The 10,635-nt window shown below is 40.3% G+C and overlaps 1 protein-coding gene across 1 annotated transcript; it reads right to left on the bottom strand.

The window, feature by feature from the left end:
* Window positions 1-2,176: 2,176 nt before the first annotated feature.
* On the bottom strand, window positions 2,177-4,540 carry LOC136357277 (uncharacterized). Its single transcript, XM_066312318.1, has one exon. The coding sequence runs from the start codon at window positions 4,538-4,540 to the stop codon at window positions 2,177-2,179; it is 2,364 nt and encodes a 787-aa protein (XP_066168415.1).
* Window positions 4,541-10,635: the final 6,095 nt, after the last annotated feature.

The following is a 10,635-nucleotide window of genomic DNA, read 5'->3' as shown; positions in this document are numbered from 1 at the left end:
AGCTATTCGCACGGCTTCCACAAACCGGAGCTCGCGCGCATGCATAACAGAAATTTAAAATGCAAACACACAAGGTTTATCTACTAACAATACACATTGGCCTCTGTATCTCACAGCTATACGTGTAGCTATAGTTAGGTGCTATCTGGGATTTCCATCCAAGTGCATCAAATCTTCCTTGAGGCTGATCAGCACCTCCTAACAGAACAACTCGAATCTTCTTCTTGAACTCTCTTAGGGATGCAAGAACCAATCTCCAGTAAAGCGTGTTGGTATTCGACCTCAGTAATCTACCAAAGACATTGGCAACCATGAAGCTCCTTTCAGACTCCATTGCTAGCTCCATGGCTACGGATGCAATTTCAGGATGCTCTGAAGCATCCATGCTCCCAAATGTGCACACCTTGAAGAAGTACCAGTAAGCTTCTTTTGGAAGGAGCTGTAATCTGAGAGGTGGTGTGGTTCCTAACCTCGCAATCTTGTCTGATCGGCTTGTGATTATGATTTTACTGTTGCGAGGAATGCGAGCTTTGTAAGTTAAGTATAATAATCTTTGCAATAAACCCTTACCAATATTCTTATCTAGTCCTTCTGAATATCTAGTTCAACAATAACCAACAACCTTCCTATATCCGAGGTACCGTTTCGATGTTTGATTACACCGCCATCTCTAATATCCACAATGCTTTCATCTTCAAGATCAGCTCGAGTGAAGAACACAATTTGCGAGAAATGATTGCGCACCACTAAGGTCATGTCTGTATGTAACAGTACGTCCGTATTCAATTTTTTTGTGCCACGGTCTTGTACAAATAAAATAATTTACCCGTTGTAATGTGAAATAGATTGTTTTGAAAAAAAAACCTGGTGTCTAGACATTGACACGAGATTGTGTTCGCACGCAACATGAAAAATATTTTCTTAAAGCACTTGGATCATGAAAATTGAACTCTACTCAATTGTTTATTATAATTTTAGCTTTCCATAGCAATACACGGGTAATTTTTCTAGTATAATTCAAAACTCCCGGAAACGCTTTGTTGCCGGTGCCATATGTTGTCCAACAGCACGGTCTAGTTGGGCCGGAACGGCAATTTGAGGAATGTGCGGCCCGTCTAGTTGGGCCGAGTTTGCAAACAATCAATACATACATATGGGCTTGTAACAGTAAAAGGCCCATGATGTGGCTGTGGAGGAGGGGCAAACTGAAACCGGGAGCTTCTCTGATGTTACTCTGCTTTGGCATGCAATTATTTCAGTGGCGTGTGTGTGTGCTCCAACAAACTGATCATCGTGGGAGAAAACCGACCAGGCGACCATCCGTGAGATTTTTGATGGATTGGAGTAGACATATATGGGTGGCGCTGATACGCAATCAGCCGCGCGCCCCGGCACGCGCACGGTCAGTTCGCCCCCCCCCTCTAGTCTCTTCTCTGTATCTACTATACTTATGCATATACTACATATGCATACGTATACATACATACATACATACATACATATATATATATATATATATATATATATATATATATATATATATATATACACGTGTGTATATATATTTATAAATATTTTTTAATGCATAAAAATATATACATATATACAAAGTTTATATGCGATGTATACAAAGTTTATTTAGGACATATACAAACTTTGTATACGATGTATACGAACTTTGTGTACGATATATACAAACTTTATATATATACGTATTAAAAAAATAAAAAAAACAAGAAATTGCATCATGTATACAAACTTTGTATATGTACGAATACAAAATTTGTATTCATACATCTAAAAAACCGAAAAAAACAGAAGAGAAAAAAAAAGGGAAAACCAATTTGAACAGAAAAAAAAAACAGCCAACCGAACAGAAACGGAAAACACAGAAAAAGAAAAAAAAAACGGAAAAGTCGGTCTCCCGCGCGGAGCGTCCGCCACCCCCTCTCCGCGGGCGACACGCAGCACGATTCATCCCTACATCTCATCAGTGTTCAGTGCTAGTGCTAGAGTGGACAGAAGAGACTACAAACTTGCTTAATTATCCGTTTCCTTTTTGCAATATTTTTGGGATTCCCGCAGGCAAATCAGCATCTTGCATGCATCTACAAACATAAAAAGTATGGAAACAAACTGCTAAACACAAGATAATTAATAATTAAGTGGTTATTCGTCACACTGTCCCGGCTGCAGCTGGCTCCTCCTCCTCCTTGTACGGCCGGTACAGGATGCCGGCGTGGAAGAGGAGAGCCCAGAGATGGGTGATGAACTCTCCACCTTGTGCGAGTTGCTCGATGTGAGCCGTGACATTGTCAGAAGGCGCGAGGTAGAGCAACATCTCGACCCAGAAATCAGCTAGCACCTTCCACCTCAGTTCATCTTCCACCACCGCCTCGCAGAGCTCATCTTTCAGCTGGGTACCACTCTGCAAGATGTAGGACGGCGAGCGCACAAAATCGTTGTAGACAGATGTTGTGTAGGACTGCTGCCCGGGCAGCAGCTGAGGCACATAAGCTACCAAGTACATGCAGTACTTGGATAGAGCGGTGGCCACAACACGATACTGCCTGTGCTGTAGCGGCGATTCTGTAGTAGCCTTCATCTTCTTCCTTTGCTCATAGTCTTTGTCGTAGCAACCTGTCGCAGCGTGCCAGGTCAAGATGATGCTGGCTTGATTGCCCTTTGATTCGGGGATAATGGTACTAGCGCTACCGCCATGGTAACTTGTCGAAGCGTACTGCCTTATGAACTTGTCCTGCAAGCCATTCTTGGCTAGCGATGTTGATCCACTGGACAACACGACACTGTCATGGTTGGGCCTGGGCATGAGGATCCCAACGAGGGCATCAATCACGGTACTCTTCACCTCAATGGGCAGCTGAATGGAGCTTGCAGTGCTAATGCCCAACATGTCTGTCAGCACCTGTTGAATGTACTGCAGGCCAAACAACTTGTAGAGGGCGGAGTATATCACCCAACAAGGGCCTGGGAGCAACTGCCAACTAGGCTGCAATTTGAACACCCAGTTGCAGAGCGGAGAGCACACCACATAGCATGGGCAGCAAATGGTTGGCCATCGCATCATGCACCGCACGCAGTAGAGCATGAAATGAAACACTGGCTTATAGCAACATTGTCCTATCTTGAAGCTGACAAACCCTAGAGCTTTCTTGAGCCACGATGAGCTCTCGTACTGCCCAAGCTTGTTCTGCCACTGGTATTTGTCCAATAGTTTGATCCTGGAAAGGAACAACCTCAGCTTCAAGCCCATCGATGGCTCCAGGTTGTTGGCATTTCTCCTGAAAAGATGACAGACAAGGGAGACTCTTGCCCAATTGGACGACAAGGAGTTCACCAGCTGCAACACTTGGAGGGAAGCAAGGGACACCAGTATGACAAGGGTGATGACAATGTCTGGTGTCATCGTTGTGCTAATTACCTCCGAGTCCAACATAGTGACCGCAGATGATGCAATAATGGCTTCTTTTTGCTGTAGGGCAACAGCCACACATAGAAAACATGTGGTCAGGATTGAAGCTATTGCCCAGGCGGTGCAAGCTCCAGCTTCATAGTAATGGACGAAGGCGTTGCTGCTGTAGATGTAGTCGTACATGAAGGCTAGCTCAACCTCAATCACCTTGAAGGCCCTCTCGTAGTTACCACGAGAACCACCAGTACCTTGTGATGATGAACTACTTGAAGCTACAGGTTGAAGCAAGCCTTCCAACACAAAGCTACGGGTCTCTGGCCGGTCAGACTCAGCACAACTAAAACCAAAGAAGCGTCGCTGTAGCAGGTGACAGAGGGAGAAAGAGAGGCATATGTCCTTGTAGGCATCAGCATCTGTTCCTAGTTTGTCCATGCCATTGTCAGGCTTCCACAATTCTTCCAGGGTTATGGATGGATAATAAGTCTTATCAACCAGGTATTGATACCCTTGCATGATGGCCGCGTTAAAGTTTGGCCCCCCCTTCACCACTTCCATACGATCTGCAATCTCTTTGTTCATGCTCCGCAGCCTGGTCGGGAGCACATAGGCCATCAGCCTATGGAATCCCTTACATAGGGTGACGCTGCAAAGCATGCCAATCGCAGCGGCCACCATGCCATTATTGGTATTGCCGGAGATGCTGATCACAAGCACATACCCAAAGTAGAGGAAGAGCTGATACAACAGCTTCAGGAATTGGCCACTATAGTCGAGGCCGAATGTGTTGATGGAGTCAATGCTAGCAAAGAGGGCAAGCAATGACACCGACCACACAGGGTACATCTTGCTCTTCACCAGCGATGACTGCATCAGCCCTATGCTGTATGTTCCTAGGGACACAGACAGCGCATTCGCAGCCAGGAAAACCTTTTGGATGATCCATCGGCTAGACCAGCGGCGGCAGGATCCGAAGGTGACGGCGTAGAAGGTGAGAAAGATGGCCACCATTGCCATCACCTCAATGCGGACCACCGTCCCTCCAATGCTCAGCCACACATCTCTCAGGTGGTGTGCGCTTGATGCATTCCGTTCCACATGTTGCTCCATCTCTTCTATCTATCTAGCTAGCCTGCACCCGCCCTGCATATGATCGTCCATTTTTTGCATACAGTAATTAGTTATTACATATGAGTTGATTCACACAAACAAATCATGAATTTACACACATAATTTGTATGTACGTACGTATGTGTGCACACTTTTCCATTCGTAAGTTTTTTTAGCAAGGTGAGATCCAACTAATTAATTTGAGAATGCTAATAAAACCTCAAGGATCAAATTGCCTTGGATAAAACTTGAGAGACTAGATTGACTATCTTTGCCTATTATAAAAACTAGCATGGTGACCCGCGTAGATTGCGCGCTAGCATCATTATATTTTTCTTATATAATAGGATATATGTTTTCTCAATGTATTATACAAATATATTAAAATGACAACATAATTTTAAACTTTTTACTAACTTTACGAAACTACTAATGTGTATTATTTATGTTGTATTTTATATACGTGTTAGTTATTAATTATTTTTAATATCAAATTTTAGTTATTTGTAAATTATATTCCTATATGGACTCTAGAATCATCTTTCAATATTTTTTTTTAATTCTGAATTTTTGTTATCTGTAAATTTGTATTTCTATATAGACTCTAGGCTCTTCTTCCAATATTATTCATTTTTAATTCTAAATTTTTATTATTTCTAATTGTATTTCTATGTGGACTAAACTCATCTTTCAATATTCTTTAATTTTTAATTTCGAATTTCAGTTACTTCTAATTTGTATTCCTATATGAACTTTAGACTCTTCTTCCCATGTTTTTTTTAATTTTGAATTTTAGCTATTTGTAAATTGTATTTTTATACGGACTCTAAACTCTACTTTTAATTTTATTATGTTTATTCTGATTTTTAGTTAGTTTTAAATTCCTATGTGGACTCTATACTCTACTTCTAATATTCCTTATTTTTAATTCCGAATTTCTATTATTTCTTAATTATATTTCTATATGGACTCTATACTCTTCTTCTAATACTCTTTATTTTAATTCTGAATTTCTATTATTTCCTAATTGTATTTCTATATGGACTCTATACTCTTCTTCTAATATTCTTTATTTTTTAATTCCGAATTTCAGTTATTTATAAATTGTATTTCTATATGACTCTAGTCTCCTCCTCCAATATTCCTTATTTTTCGATTCTGAATTTCAATTATTTCTAAATTGTATTTCTATATGGACTCTGTTTTTTTTTCTCCGATTAATATGAGAATTTCTAGGCCGTGAGAGCGAACGTGGAGTCTCTTTTTTCTATTCCTTTAATAAGTTAGCTAGCATGGTGGCCCGCGGCTTGCCTCATTAGATTTTTTTTCTCATATAATAGCTTAAATATTTTCACATTTTATTATTAAAATATATTAAAATGACAACATAATTTTAAATTCTTGGTTGAACTAACAAATGTGTGATATTTTTATTGTATTGTATATATGTGATAGTTATTTATAAATTATATTTCTATATGGACTCAAGAATCATCTTTTAATATCCCTTATTTTTTTTTAAATTTCGAATTTCCTTTGTTCATAAATTATATTCCTATATGGATTCTAAACTACTCTTTCAATATTCATTTTTATTAATTCTGAATTTTAGTTATTTATAAATTGTATTTCTATATGGACTCTAAACTCTTCTTTCAATATTTCTTAATTTTTAATTTTGAATTTCAATTATTGGTAAATTGTATTCCTATATTGACTCTAGACTTCTTTTTCTAATATTTATTTTTTTAATTTCAGTAATTTCTAAATTGTATTCCTATATGGTCGCTAGAATTTTTTTCCCAATATTCCTTATTTGTTAATTTCGAATTTCAGTTATTTATAAATAGTATTCTTATATGGATGCTAGACTCTTCTCCCAATATGTTTTAGTTTTAATTTTGATTTTTTTAATTCTAAATTATATTTTTATATGGACTCTAAACTCTACTTTTAATTTTCTTATTTTTTATTTCTAACTTTTAGTAATTTCTAAATTCCTGTGTCTGGACCGTAGACTCCTCCTCCAATATTTCTACTTTTCTAATTCTCAGTATGTTATTTCTAATTGTATTTATATATGGACTCTAAATTCATTTTTTGATATGTTGTTTTTTTTTAAATTTAAGTTATTTATAAACTGTATTCCTATATATTCCTATATAGACTCTATACTCTTCTCCTAATCTTGCTTTTTTAAAAAATATTTAATTTTAGTTAATTTTAAATTGCATTTCTATATGAACTCTAACTTCTACTTTTAGTTTTCCTATTTTTAATTCCGAATTTTAATTAATTCTAAATTGTATACTTGTATGGACTCTAGTCTACTCTTTCAATATTTTTTATTTTTAATTCTAAATTTCAGCTATTTTTAAATTGTATTGCTATATGGACTCTACTTTTTCTTTTTCTCCGATTAATATGGGAATTTTTAGGGCGTGAGAGCAAACGTGATGGCTTCTTTTTCTATTACTTTAATAAGATAATAGATAGCTTTTTATTTTCATTTTTTGTAATTCTAAATTGTATTTCTATATGGACTCTAAACTCTACTTTTATTTTTTTTTATTTCTAAATTTCAGTTAGTTCTATAAATTCCTTTGTGTGTGGACCGTAGACTCCTCTTCTAATATTTCCACATTTCTAACTCCCAATCTGTTATTTCTAATTGTATTTCTATAAGGACTCTAAATTCGTTTTCAATATTTTGTTTTTTTATTTTGAATTTAAGTTATTTATAAATTGTCTTCCTCAGCCTAACCCTAACCCTAGCCGCCTCCCCGCAGCCGCCCTCCTCGCGGTCGCCGCCACCGTCGTCGTCGTTGCCGTTGTCCGCATCGCCACCTTTCGCCGCGACCGGCTCTCGAGCCCATCGTCATTCCCGAGTTCATGTAACGTCCCGCCTCCCCCAGGCCGGGCCCACTTACATCTGATAGCTTTCAACGTTGTCCGCATCGCCGCCTTTCGCCGCGACCGGCTCTCGAGCCCATCGTCACTCCCGAGCTCATGTAACGTCCCGCCTCCCCCAGGCCGGGCCCACTTACATCTGATAGCTTTCAAAGGTCATAGACTGCCCTCACAGACCAACACATATCTTTTCTGCACACTTTGTCCTCACTCGTGTGCACCCGGGAAGAATTTCCCGGTCGGTCACCCATCTTATATTGCTCCAGGCCAAGCACGCTTAACCCTGGAGTTCTTTGGAGATTGGCTTTCGGAAAAGAAGTTGCAACTTGTTGATATGAGTATTCTATTAATCCTATTAAGCCCTAGGCCGGGATGTTACACCCTCACCCCCTTAAGAGAGATCGACGCCCCCGTCGATCAACCCTAGGCCAGGAACGTCATCTCTTGGCCACGTCCATGTGTCCAGTGGCATGTGCCATGCTATGTAACCACTCCCGGTCTACACCAGCCATGCGCACCATGCCTGCGCAACTGCGACACACGCGCCCGTGAAACCGCGAGAGTCGACTCTGATACCATTTTGTAACGTCCCGCCTCCCCCAGGCCGGGCCCACTTACATCTGATAGCTTTCATAGGTCATAGACTGCCCTCACAGACCAACACATATCTTTTCTGCACACTTTGTCCTCACTCTTGTGCACCCGGGAAGAATTTCCCGGTCCAGGCCGGGCCCACTTACATCTGATAGCTTTCATAGGTCACCCATCCCATATTGCTCCAGCACACTTTGTCCTCACTCTTGTGCACCCAGGAAGAATTTCCCGGTCCAGGCCGGGCCCACTTACATCTGATAGCTTTCATAGGTCACCCATCCCATATTGCTCCAGGCCAAGCACGCTTAACCCTGGAGTTCTTTGGAGATTGGCTTCCGGAAAAGAAGTTGCAACTTGTTGATATGAGTATTCTATTAATCCTATTAAGCCCTAGGCCGGGATGTTACAGTTCACCGGCGTTCCCGGCCGCGTCGCCACACGCTGCTACTGCTGTCAGATCTGCCGCGAGAGGGAGGCGAGAGGGGTCGGACAGAGCCACCGCCACCGAATCCGTCCTCGACCGCCACCACCACGGTTGGATCCACCCGTGGTCGCTGTTGCCGGATCCATCGCACGAGAGGCGAGAGAGAGGGCGAGGGGAAGGACGGTCGGGAGGAAGAGAGGGAGATGGAGCGGCGCCGCAAGTGGGTGGAGGGGGAGCGTCACCGTCGGTGGGTGGAGGGGGAGCGATGCCGCCGGGGAGGGGGAGGAGGAGCGGCGGAGGGGGAGAGGCGGCACCGAGAGAGAGAGGGGGGAGGCGGCTCGCAGTGGGGAAGGAAAGGGGATAGTGAATTAGGGTTAGGGTTGGCGGTTTTGATGAAATCAGAATCAATTCGAGCCATCGATGAAAATGAACGGCTCAGGTTGATCCCGCGTCGGGCCGGCCTCCCTCCCCGGGCTGCAACACTGCTGGGCAGCGCGTGCGAATGCCCTAGCATACCAGCGGGTCTAAACTTTAAAGAGGCATTTTCTTTCTTCTTTTTTTTTGAACTTTCATTATTTCTCTAGAAAGATATTTTCTTAAAGGCCCATATCATGGAAAACTCAACCCTAATAATATAATATTTTATATTTGGTATAATTTTAGTTTACATGTTGCAACGCACGGGTATTTTACTCTAGTTAGTTAATAGATTAAAATGTTATTGCCAGGTATTTAGTACGTCATCCTCGTATAACGCTTGATTTTTTTTGTCCGATTCCCTCCCTGTATGACGCGGGATTTAAAGATTTTGCAGTATTGTTTGGTACGTCATTGGCGCGTCCGATTTTGTGTTCACGTCTCGGGGGAGTCCTACTCGGCACGTGCGCGCCAGGGGCGCACGCGGCCACCCTCCTTTTCCGCGCTAAGGCTGTTAGTAATCTATTAGTAGTATAATTACAGTTAGATATAAATGATGGTAGTAGTTAGGATATTTTTAATTAAAAAATTGAAAATGAAATTTATATCTAAAGTCAAATTTTTAAAATTTTAAACCCAGATTCGAAACTTTCAACTCGAATCTTAAATTGCATTAAATATAGATAAAAAAACTAATTGCACAATTTGTATGGAAATCGCGAGATGAATTTTTTAAGCCTAATTAGTCCATGATTAGCCATAAGTGCTACAGTAACCCACACGTGTTAATGACAGATTAATTATGCTCAAAAGATTCGTCTCGTGGTTTCCAGACGAGTTATGAAATTAGTTTTTTCATTCGTGTCCGAAAACCTCTTCCGACATCCGGTCAAACATCCGATGTGACATCCAAAAATTTTCTTTTCGCGAACTAAACAGGCCCTTATTGGATTCTTTCTTCATATCTGCATGCACACCCTTTGCTGTATTTTAACGGTTTGAGGAATCAAATAATTGGACGGGACGACGGATATAATTTAAGGAGATTCAACCAGTAGGAGCTGATGAGATGAGGATGACCTTGCCCCCTTAACTAGATTATTGACTATGTGATCGTTGATTTATTTCTCCTTTATCAACCAGGTTTTGTTATTTACTTCTATTGTTCTATGGAATATGCATAGAAGGCCTTACGTTATTTTAGCTCGGTCTATAGAATTAATCCATGCTTTCTTTGTGCTTTTATATATGCTTTGGTTTTCAGTCACTTGTTCTTGTAAATCAGAAACATCTTGGAATATATTTTGGTAAATTTGTTCAGACCAAGGTTCTATCAGTTCTCCTGAGTTGTTTTTTTTTATGTCGACTTGCAAAGCAGTATCAATCTGAGAGAAGCACGTACAACAAAGGGTTGAAGGATTGAACAACTTACCAGCCGTTGTTTTTGTATATGTATATATCATGTATGGAGCTATAAATGGTCTGAAATCTGAATGGACATATGGACGCTGCTGTCCCACTTCTTTTATTTTTTGAAAAGAGTCCTATTTTTTTTCCTCCATTTTTTGTAATCTGTATCCTGATGTGATCGTAGAATAATTGAAATTGGTTTTTTTTTAATGTCATAATATATGTTTTGGTTGATTCAGTAATCGATGAAAAATATGATGCTGATTTTATTTTTGGTTATGAATGAATAAAAGAGAGTTTATTGTAATTGGAACAGTTTGAGTAAACTATCATAACTAGA

The sequence above is a fragment of the Oryza sativa genome, chromosome 7 (assembly GCF_034140825.1).
Source record: "Oryza sativa Japonica Group chromosome 7, ASM3414082v1".
Taxonomy (NCBI): Eukaryota; Viridiplantae; Streptophyta; class Magnoliopsida; order Poales; family Poaceae; genus Oryza; species Oryza sativa.
This window is presented reverse-complemented; position numbering and strand designations above follow the sequence as displayed.